This window comes from Natrix helvetica (genome assembly GCF_964273705.1).
Source record: "Natrix helvetica genome assembly, chromosome: 1".
Classification (NCBI taxonomy): Eukaryota; Metazoa; Chordata; class Lepidosauria; order Squamata; family Natricidae; genus Natrix; species Natrix helvetica.
Window position 1 is genome coordinate 123,982,641 of NC_138548.1, and position 12,228 is coordinate 123,994,868.

General features: G+C 40.2%; 1 protein-coding gene across 1 annotated transcript; it reads left to right on the forward strand.

The window, feature by feature from the left end:
• Positions 1 to 1,530: 1,530 nt before the first annotated feature.
• LOC309392650 (glycine N-acyltransferase-like protein 3) lies at positions 1,531 to 6,372 on the forward strand (the record flags this gene model as incomplete). Its single annotated transcript, XM_081954080.1, has 6 exons — positions 1,531 to 1,608; positions 2,195 to 2,302; positions 2,546 to 2,672; positions 3,999 to 4,119; positions 4,667 to 5,044; positions 6,321 to 6,372. The coding sequence occupies 6 exons, from the start codon at positions 1,531 to 1,533 to the stop codon at positions 6,370 to 6,372; spliced, it is 864 nt and encodes a 287-aa protein (XP_081810206.1).
• Between the last annotated feature and the right edge of the window lie 5,856 nt (positions 6,373 to 12,228).

Genomic DNA, 12,228 nt, shown 5'->3' on the forward strand with positions numbered 1-12,228 from the left:
GTGGAGGAGGTTGATTGAGTGACCACAATCTCAGCTCCCCCCACTCTGTCCCTGTCTTCCCTACATGTCCTTAGATTTTTAATTTTTGGTTTTAATTTATTTATGTTTTAATGTGTATGCATAGATACATTTTTATGAGTGTAAGCTGGTCAGAGTTACCCTATGGTAAGATGGATGGCCAATAAATTTTATAAATGAATGAATGAATGAACAAATAAATAAATAAATAAATGATTGAAATTTATGATTTCCATAGTCTTAAAGAGAATTTTTTTATTAAAATGATGTATCATATTGCATTTGTTTTGTACATGTCACCAGAAAAATTGGCTAGTATGTATAAAGGTTCTTCAAATGTATGCTGAAAATGTAAACAACAAGAGACATTTTATCATGCTTAATGGTCATGTAAAAAAGCAAAAATATTTTGGACTAATTATATATAATACAGAAGATTTTAAAAACTCATTTACAATTGAAACCAGAGACATTTTTTAAAAAATTGATGGATACGCAGTTAGAATAAAAATATGGAACTTTGCACTTATATACAAATGCGTTAAGATTATTATATGCACAAAGCTGAAAAGATTAAAAAATGAAGGAATGGATGGTGAAGCTGATGGAATTTGTTGAGATGGCCAAATTGATTGCATTGAGTAGGAAAATTAGATTAATTGGAAGTTGCTTGTTTGCATTTGCTTTGCTTTCTTTTCCTTTCCTATTTTCTTTTAGCTTTCTCTATGGCTCAATGGCTAAGACGCTTGAGCTTGTTGATCAGAAAGGTTGGCAGTTTGGCGGTTTGAATCCCTAGTGCTGCGTAATGGAGTGAGCTCCCGTTACTTATCCCAGCTTATGCCAACCTAGCAGTTCGAAAGTATGTAAAAATGCAAGTAGAAAAAATAGGGACCACTTGGTGGGAACGTAACAGGGTTCCATGCGCCTTCGGCGTTTAGTCATGCCAGCCACATGATCACGGAGACGTCTTCAGATAGCGCTTGCCCTTTGGCTTTGAAAAGGAGATGAGCACCGCCCCCTAGAGTTGGGAATGACTAGCACATATGTGCAATGGGAACCTTTATTTTTACCTTTATCCTTCACTGAAGTTCCGTGAGAGATTTTGGGCATTGCTTTTGAAAAGGAGGAGGGAGAACTAAGTTCAGAGGAGAACTCCTAGGCTGGGGAGGGATCTGGAAACCATTTCCTGGAGGAATGATTAAGGGAACTAAACTATAAATATCTCCAAGGCTCTCACATACTCTGATTGAAGATTGGGCAGGGTCCTTTCCAGTTCACACACTGTACAATTCTATCACTCAGGATCCATTCAATCCATAGCTGATCAGGAAGACTTTTTCTGAGAGTTCAGAATCTGCATCACTGGCAGAGACTTTTTCATCCCCTTGATCTCCAGCAGGCAAGGAAGGTGATTCATAAAGAATTGAAGAAATTCTACCTATTTGCCCCCTTCAGGTTTGCTTGCCAAGACACCTTCGCGGGACCTGTGGAGCATCCTCGACCTGGCCAGCCATGCTGATCCTGACCTGCTCTTCCAAGCTGCAGCTGCTGGAGAGAGTGTTGCAAAAGGGGCTCCCCGAAACAGTGCTGGTAATCACCTGTTTAGTGTTTCTAACCTCTCGGTGTAAATATAAGCGTTGATGTTTCCCCATTTACTGAGAATTTGGAGAAAACTGCACCTGTTACATTTCTAAATGCATAATAATGTTTGATGCCAGTCTAGGAGTCATTTCACATTCAAGTCTACTTTTCCTTTCGTCACATCTGCAAATGCAAAGCCAATAATGTTTAAAATATAGGTGTACCCGAAATACTGCAAACAAGAGAATTTATCTTTGCTGATTTATTCTGCTACAGAAAATCCAAAAAGCACCTGGCCTTTCAATGAGACAGTGAATTCCTACAATTCACCCATCATAGCATTTGGCTCTCCACAGACTGAATCAGCTAATCAGAGACGGCTTTTACCAACAGAAAAAAATTCCCACATCATCGCACCTATTGTAGCATTTGGCCCTCAAAAGACTTTGGGTGGTTCTGAATCAGCCAATCAGAGACCGCTCATTTCTACACCCAGACCCACCCCACACACCCCCAGCCAACATTTTGACTAATTAGAGAGGCAAAGCAGAATATTTCCTGCACTAGGTCTTCCTGTCCTTCTTTTTAATTGAAGGTCTGTGGGGCAGTGATGCACATCAACCGTGGAAACCCAGCTCAACACGAAGTCGTGGTGGACTCTTGGCCAGAATTTAAAGCTGTTCTTACCCGACCACGGAAGGAGGTAGGAAATCACGGCAGAAAGTTGCTGGGTTTTTTCCCACAGCCCCCTGGCGAAAAATGGGAGGGAAAAACACAAGGCACATCTATATCTGGGGCACAAAAGACATTCAGGAGGTCTTCGTGGGTGCTATGGAAGTTCTCCTTGCCTCCTTTTTCTATACCCCACTTCCAAGTGAGCCTGGCCTCATCAGCTCTTCCGCATGATCTCTGCCATCTGTTCTATTCCCGCTGCCACTTCCTGCAGGTGGTGAAGGACAACAGAGATTATTATGCCAACCTGCATGCTGCTTTCTATCGGGAGGAAGATGCCTGCAGAACCCTCCTGGAAAACAAAGATGCCATTGACTGGGACAAAGCTTTCCAACTGCAAGGCAAGGCTGGGATCTGGCAATTTCTTTTCCACCCTTTAGGACATTTTGAAAAGTGACAAAAACCTGGTTGTTCCCCCAACATTTACGTTGTGGAGCCCTGTATAGCTTAGTTTAGTTTTGTTGAGTTTAAGACAGTGATTGTTTTTCTGGTCAGGTGTACTTCTCTTTATTTATTTGTAAGACACCCAGATTTGTGAAGAAATTAGGCCATCTTAAAATTGTATTAAATAAATAAATATGTACAAATTTCCCTCCCTCCCTCTCTCCACGTTCATATACATGCACACATAGATAAACGCACAATATGAACAATTAAACATATAGCTTAGGAAATATCCTCTGTTATTATTTCAAATAATCCTAAATTGAGATTAACTTTGCAATAAATGTGTAAATGGGGAGAGTCACACCAGGAAAATGTTCAGATTTCTTTACATTTTGGTTTATATGCTATCGAACCGTGGGGCTGCCTACTGGAATTTTGGGGTCCAATGAGTGTAATTGTGTCAGTGCAAGCAGCATTTTTATTTGAACAGATTAAATCATTTAGAAATTTGTCTAATTTCTTAATTTTTGCAAAACTCAATGTAAAGGCATTCTATTCTATCATTTACCAATCAAAGCATCAGTCACATTGCCTTATGAGAAACACAAACTCTATTCTTGGTGTTCTTTAGGCCAATGTCTTATTTTTCTAACTACACAACATAGGAGTAAATCAAATGATGCTTAGAATTGGTAACCCTGGATATGTCATCTTCCTTTTGGCCTCCACATATAGTAAGACTGCCATTTGATCTTTAAAATCACGAGAAGTTGGTATCATGAAAATTCCTTGTGCTCTGTTATTTTATGTTCTTGTCAGATAATGCAATCCAGAGTTTGTTATGATGGGTGACATTTGGCCTGGTGTGCTAGAGCAGTGGCCCTTCTATTCTATATGCCTCTATCCAAGGAGGAGAAATCTATAAGCTTATGCAACACTCCATTCTAGCCATCACCACCACTTGCCTGTGGCTGGTGAATGTTTCTGTGCCTCCCAGTTGCAGACTATTAGGAGTAGAGCAGAGGTGATATACTTCCAGTTCGCCCCAGTTCGGGCGAACAGGTAGTGGCAGCAGTGGGAGGCTTCGCCCACCCACCCAGACGTCATCATAGATGATCTGCGCATGCGCAGAAGATTCTGCGTATATGCAGCCCCCTCCCCATGCTCCCAGTTCCAAACTGGTAGCGAAGATGATAGTATGTCATGCTTGGAGTTGAGAGAAGATAAGATTTCACTCTGAATCTCAGACTTTTTTCTTGTGTCATGTCCATTCTATGTAGGTCTCCAAGATGGGCTCTATCAGGCTGTGAAAGTCATGGCAGAGGCTAGAAGTGTCCACATGGAGCCTCATTTTTACCAGGCAGTGCTGAACCCAGATGCAGCCATGTTATGTCAGAACCAGTGAGTGATTGTACCCTGTTTCTAAGGGAACTGTTTGGGGGGGGGGTCTATTAATTTGATTCCATGTAATTATCTGGATCTTGGTAATGAAATCAAGGGCCTCTGGTTTTTCTATAAGTAATCCTAGCCTCTGTATAAAACTAGTAACAAGCTGTTTCTCCTATTTGTAAAAATGAGGCAGGTTTACAAATAAGGTCCCTGTTTATCTGCCAACTTGGAAGGTGTGGAATGAACAATAGTTAACAAAAAGTTGGAAGAATTCCCTGAACGCAACTGCTTCATTGGCTTTTGCAAAAGAAAATGGCTTTGGGAATATTAAAGGAGATTTAAAATAAAGCAAAACACAAAAAAGATCCCAAACTGATTACTGCTGTTTCAAAAGGACTGTTAAGGAGACATTTCAGAATAACTGTGATTTGTGTATTTCCGCTACTGGGTAACTCTGAGATAATGGTTTTGCTTGATGTAGCTTACCAGGCTTTTTTCAAACATGGTGGGATTCTCTCCTTTTGTTCCACCTTCACTACCATCTGCTCTTTCCTTTCAGGCTCAGAAGCGACCCCCTCCACTTGGGGACGCTCAACCCATCCCATGCAGCCCTACTCAATGACACTTATGAATTTGGAGGCAATGATCAGAGCCTGCGCTACCTCAGGAGCCTGATTGAGGACTTCCCAAATGCTTGCCTCCTAGATCAGAAAGGGGAGCTGGTTGCCTGGAGCCTGAGTGATGCCCTTGGGTGTCTGACCCATGGCTATGTACTTCCTGAGTTCCGGGGAAAGGGTTATATGAAAACAGTGATGCAGGCTCTAGCCAGAAAATTGCATGCTAAAGATTTTGCCTTGTATGCTAGAGTTCGGTCAGAGAACGAGATCTCCAAGCAACATTTAAGGGGCCAGGGATTTCATCTCTTGCCTTGGACAAAGTATGTCCTTTTTTTCATTCCAAATCACATGAAACAGCAGGGGCAGCATTCAGGTTTCATTAGATGGGGAGGTTGGAGGTAACGTTCACACCGAGATGTAAGGGACTGTGTCTGGATATATTCAAGTTTAAGTCAGAAAAGGATTACAAAAACCAGGAATAGCTATGAATGAATAACTGTGCATTCTAAAATACAATCCTTGTGACCTTTAAATGGTGCATAGCCCATAGATATTCCTTGGCATTCATTTTATACCATATCTGGATCAAGGGTGGGATTGAAAATTTTCAGCATACAGGTTCTCTGCCCAGTTGCTGGCTGGGTGTGGCCATGGTGGGCATGACATAGTCAGCCTCCTGCACCATGGCAGGAGCAGTGGGGAGGCATTTTCACCTTCCTCAGACTCCAGAGGCTTTCCTCGAGCTTCTGGAAGGGTAAAAACTGCCTCCCCTGGGCTCTGGAGGCCTTCCGGGAGGCCTGTTTCCCCCCTCCCCGAGCTTCCACATGGGCCCTGCACTTACCTTGCATCCAAAAAGGGCTGCGTGGAAACTCCTGGGAGCTGCAGGCAGGGGTGGGATTTGGAGGTTCTCCAAACCGGCCATAACGTTAGGTATAGGTTCTCCCGAACCCGGGTGAACCCATAGCAGCCCACCCTGATTTGGATCCAGTACTTTGGCCCTAAATCACTTTTTATTTTAAAGAGAGCTCTTCCACCCCACCACTGCTTTGAGCCTCTTGTCCTGTGATCATCTTCACTTCTCCCAATTTCAAAAGGATGAGAATAGACCAATGAGTCCCTGCGGCAATTACTGCTCCAACAACTAACTAGTAGGATAGTATAAAGTATGTCCTTCAAAACGTTCCATATGCCAAGCACCATCTTTTGAGGATTCTGCCACTCTTAGAGGAAGAAAGAAGATTGCTAGGGAGAATTATTGTGAGAGCCAGTTTGGTCTCTTGTTAAGATACCAGGCTAGAAAGAAGGAGATTGCGAGTTCAAGTTCCATCTTAGCCATGAAAGTCAGCAGGGTGACTCTGGACCAGTCACTGTCTCTCAAGCCAATCCACCTCACAGGGTTATTGTTGTGGGGAAAATAGGAAGAGGAAGGTGTGGATATGTTCACCACCTTGAGTTTTTTGTAGAATAATAAAGGAGGCAGGCTACAAATAAATAAATTAATATTGCGCTGTCATTCCCAATGTCTAAGAATCAGATATACATCTATATATTTGGGTTTTCTTCCTATGTTATAACTAACATTAAAAACAAATTCAGGTACAAGTTGTGTCAACTGGGAAATATCTCTGAAAGCTTCATGAAACTGTAATAGTTCAACCTAAGCTGGGACAATAATACTTGGTTTTTGCTAGTTATCAAAAGGAAACATCTGGGAAGTAGTGTGTCTCTTTGAATTTTTATTTCAGTGCTTCTGTTGGAAGGAACCAGAGTCTTGCACAACACCTGAAAATGCAACAATGAATACTTGACAGGAATCTACAAGTCAACTAGTATAGGCACTCTTATTCTTAAAAGAAATTCAGTTTTCAATATAGGTCATCAGAACTTCTGTCTATTATATGTGTGGATGTTGCTGGATGTTGTCTTTTTAAACTGGTTAAGTTTCATTCTTACACAAACAGGAAATATTGTACCAACACAGAATGTGCTTATCACTTTAAAAGTCAACTAGGTTGATGGCTTGCATGAACTTCTGCTGATTGAACAAAGCCATACAAAACAAGAGCAATTTACCACAAATATTTACAATACCTGCCTTAGTCCATGTAACTTGTCAACCTGAAGCAGCAACAAATTAACATAAGCATGCTCTGATATCATAACACATCTCCTATACCATGAAAGAGAGTAAGGAAGAATAAAATAGATAGTGATATTGAGTTCCCCTCTTGCAAAATTTACTTTCTCCAGACAAGTGGCAATAGAAGTTGAACATCTATTGATAAAAGAAAAACAGAAACACTAAGCCCAGGTACATTTGAACTCCAGAAGTGGATGCCTCTCAGTTTTTTTCAAGAGTCATATACTTGAAAAATAATCCTCAGCTCTAGTGTATTACTTGCAAGGCCAGTTCTAGCAGACCATCATTATGTAAAGAAAAGTCAAGGACTGTGGAGTTCATGAAGAAACAGAATGGTTGACTCCAGAAATAGGTAAATAGTAAATAGTTGTAGATAGATCTATAGACAGACTTTTATCTGTAAAGTTTTGGTTTTTTTATAAAGATTTTTTTTATTTTAATTGAACGAAAACACACAAAAGAAACATCCTTCAATACATCTTGTAGAAAGCGTGTCAATTGGTTACAAATAACTTTCGTGCATTTCTTCCATAGTCATTACTTGTAGTTCATGATATATTATACACTTTAAATCCAAAATCTTTCATTTATCTTACCATCAATATATCACAATTCTCATTTGACTACAATTATTTCAACGTGCTTCTGCCTGAACTTATTCATACTTAAAAAAACAACCACATAATGGCACTAGTTAGCTATTTCAAAAATCCTAGAATAGCATTATACTTTTATGACACATTCTGAGTAAAAATCAGTTATTAAAGTTTCTAAGCCTTTTTTCGCTGTTTAGAAGTTTTCATTTATTTATTCATTAGACCTATTTGCCATTCATCTCATCTCGAGGCATCTCTGGCAGCTTACAAACATTAAAAGCCATAACACATTGCAGCAATAAATACTCACAATAACACTAATAAATTACATTTGAACAGATGGGGAGGAAGGTAGCAAGACATATTTTGGTTTTCGTGATTTGGGAATACAAGCAGTTAATTGTTCATTAGCAATTTGTCTCTACAATCAACTGTCAATGGAGCAAATTAATAAAATTCCTTCAATACACGACAAAGCAAACAACTTTTGGAAGAGGGAGACAAAAGGCATCTGTTTGCTACACCATCTTCAATCACAATCACATCATACACTATGAAAACCAGGCAAATCCAATTTTAGTATCTCAGAATGAGATGCAGTACCTGAAATATTGGTTTTTATTTCAGAAAGTGGTACTCTTACTGCCATCTAGTGACGGAGCATAAAAGATAATCTTTTTTTAATGCTTCTGCCCATTTATGTACTCTGATTTGATTTCAAGTCAAGAACCTTCCTTGGATCTTTTTTTTTTCTTGAGGTGGACACATTTGTAAATCCTACATGGTATTACTAACTAGCACATGATCATCATACGGTATAGGGTTTCCTGCCTAGGCAGGGGATTGGACTAGAAGACCTCCAAGGTCCCTTCCAACTCTACTATTGTATTGTATTGTATTGTATTGTATTGTATTGTATTGTATTGTATTGTATCAAAGCCGTATAAAAATTTCACATAATTTCATTCAAACCGTACAAGAATCTCACCAATTTCAACATCTGCTTATATTAGTCAGATACCTCTTCTATTCTTTTAGGTAGGACTACCAAAACTGGGCTATTAGAATCCAGACAGCAAAAGACATATAGAAAATAACTTTGTGACATTACCTAATGATTGTCAGAATTGTTGTAACCTAGTTGTTAGCCCTAAATATGGACACCTGAAAGAATGACTTACTATTGGAGTAAAGGCAGCAAAACCACTGCAAATTGCCATTGAATGCACATTAACTTGCCTTTTCTGCCAGGTAAGGGGTATCCACAATACAAGGTATACTATTCCGGTTAAGTGCCTGCTGCTTTATTAATATATAACCACCAACACAAGCTTCTTAACCAAGGCACTACTGGTAAACAAATACATCTGTAATCAGGCCTGCTGCTGAGTAATCAATGTTCCTGTTGTGTTTGAGGAAAGGCTGGAGGAGGATCTCTCTGAGAATTGTACTCTTAGACCTAACATGTCCAATAGCTCTGCTGAACCAACCATTGCTTTAGATGAAGCATCTTCTTGCCCCTGCAGGTACCTTCACAGATTTGACTGAAGAGCTGAACTAAGAACTGGTGCCCCGCTCCAAGGAGGTGGGGGCAGGAATTAAAATTCTCTGTTCTTGCCAGGAAGGAAAAGGGAAGAGGTTGGTGGATGTGGAAGATGATAGCATTGGCGTATCTACCAAATCTTACAAATTTCCCAAGACTACCACACATTTTTGTATTGTAGTCCCACAAGAGAACCCTGCCCTCAAAACAAATCTCAAACTCCCAAACAACTGAAAAGAATAATTGTGCTACATTTGAAGAGCTCCATATTCTTTTTGCTTTTACTTTGCTTGGTTGTCTCCTCTACAGGGCTTCTTCTGGGTATGCTTGGCCATGTATTATGGCCAGGAGCCTGATCCTTCTTGCAGTCAATTAAGGACAAAAATAAGCTGATCATGGCTAATTGCAGTTTATGGCTGAGTCGCCTCTTTGCCTCCTGGATTTTACAACCCAGATTTATTCCTGAAACAATTTTGAGTGACCATTAATTTTTTAAAAAAATTATTTACTTATATGCAGATTTAGATCTTTGGTAACAACTTGCATGCAACACTTGATGCAAATTATAAATATGATTTTCCTGGTCAGAGTTTGATTATATGATAAGGGAATGGTTGAGGGTATGGGCAAAATGTTTCTATTGTAAAACTGTTTCTGCTTGTGTTACTTCTGTTTAAGAATGCTACAAAGTGTAGGACTGCATTGTGCAAATGGAAATTTAACTCTGACGAGTTTTAAATATGGTTTTTTTTACTGATCAGAACGTTTTATTATTTCTCTTTAAAGAGTTCGCAATATTAGATGTGCATACAAGGCATAAGCCATACTGACTGCTTCAGTTGAGGCTGTCAAGTCAGCAACATCATTTTTCAAATGCTGCCCATGGTAGGATAGGTCAATGCAGCTAATGCCTTGCAGCTTTTTGGGGGGTGGGGGGAAGTGTTATGATGATAATGATTTTGACTGCATCAAAATTGTAAAGTGGCTTTGAAGCCTTTCATGGAAATGGGAGTGTAATCATTCTTTACTTTTTTATTTAAATACAATGAGCTGAACAAAAATCATCATGTAGATTTCTGATTTGGTTTGGACCTATATAAGGCTATATATGGGACACGGTGGCTCAGTGGCTAAGACGCTAAGCTTGTCGATCAGAAAGGTCAACAGTTCGGCGGTTTGAATCCCTAGTGCCACGTAACGGAGTGAGCTCCTGTTACTTGACCCAGCTTCTAGCAGTTCAAAACCATGTAAAAATGCAAGTAGAAAAATAGGAACCACTTTGGTGGGAAGGTAACAGCACTCCGTGTGCCTTCAGCATTTAATCATGCCGGCCACATGACCACGGAGACATTTTCGGACAGCGCTGGCTCTTCGGCTTTGAAATGGAGATGAGCACCGCCCCCTAGAGTCAACTAGCACGTATGTGTGAGGGAAACATTTACCTTTAAGGCTACCTTTCTAGGGCAGTCTTTCCAAACTCTAGCAACAACCATATTATGGACTTCCAACTCCCATAATGCTCAGCAAAGGTTATTCTGGCAGGGGAATTCCAAAAATTGAAGATGAAGCTAGAAGTTGGTAGATTGGTTTGTTAAACAGTAATGGTGCCTAGAAAGGCAGAGGTGGTGGTGGGGACATGCTTGCTGAGTGAGGTACATTGAAATAACCTATTTTTTATTTGGTGGCACCGTGGTATTGCAGAAAATGACAGGCATTAGACTTCTCAGGATACAGGAGGAGTTTATTTGGCAGCCAGGTTCAGAAAAGTTAGCCCATGGCTAACGTTGCGAATTTCTGAACAACCTTCATTATCGAAGCACGCATTCTTATATATTCTCAAAGATAGCGTAACATGGAAACACTTAACTCATTTCTTATTGGTTACCTTGAGGAAAAAATCTTATAAGGAGATGGGGGGTCTTACTTCTCCTTTTGTTACAGGTATGGACTACGTGCCATTAACGAACTTTAACTGAACCTTGTGGTTTTGGACTTTTGACATAGGGACATTTGCTGGAACATGTTGTGGTTGAAGGCTGATGACATTTCCCTGTCCCTTTAAGCAAGCTTCTAACTGTCCCTTTTATGCCACGTCTTCATTCTTATATTTTAATCCATATTTTATTCTACTTTAGTGCCAGGTATGTATGAGGGTTAATAAAGCTCTGAACTGCAAGATATTTTAATAGTACCACCCATTGTAGCAGAGTTCCAGGTCATCTAGAAAAAAAATCTAGGTTTATGAGCAGTGTTAAATTATATTTGAGATTAAAGTATGGACTAATCTGCTGTTTATGCTTAATTCCCTGATACCAGATGAGAGTAAAATGCAGGACTCAGGTTTGCCCCCATAAATTACAAACTCAAAAGGATACAGTAAAAAAAGGAATATTTTCTGGTTCACCTTGGTTCACCTTCATAATGAAAACAGATAGACGCATCCTATCAAGGAAGATTTCTGTACTGTTCCTAAAAAATACTTCTGAGTTACTTTTGACAGGAAAAAAAGTTGCGAAATGCTAGGTCACCAAGAAAAAGAGTAGCTGTTTGAACAAGGGGCTCCCTTCACTAGGACAGAATCTACTTGGGAGGCAGGACAGGACCAGAGTAACAGGAAGCTACAACAACCTCTCTAAAGATGGGATAAGCCTGCCATTTCCAAACCCATTATGAAAGCAAAACCAAGTTCTCTAAGAACATAAAAAGATGAAACTAAAAAGAAGTATGAAAGACCACAGCAACCTTTGTGTAGGAACTCTGTCTTGGTTTATCTGCTTTCTCTTAGTAGAGCAAATTGGCAGAATCAGACACTACCTTATTTAGCCTAGACCACCTCAGTGCTAACTATAATAATCCTTTATCCTTCTCTTCAGATGGCGGAAGCCATTTTCTGGTCAGAGCCCTGAGCTGGCTGCAGACAGACTGGGCCCCAAACCACCAACCGAGGAAGCTGGGAGGCCTCGGCATCTTTCCAGAGCCTTCCTTGCAGAGCAAAGCCGACTACAGGAATGAAGGAACTATACAAATGATTATCCTATCAAAGCAGTAAGAGCTCTTTCTCAGCCTGTGGTAATACCAATTGTTCTTCTCAGAGGACATATCCATGCCACAGGCTTCAAGGAGGAATTTGAAGCATGGTTACTCTCTGGGGAGGCCTGCCTTAGCATCTCACATGGCCTTTCCATCCCCTTGCCAAACAGCTGGAATGGGCTCGGCTCCTCCAGC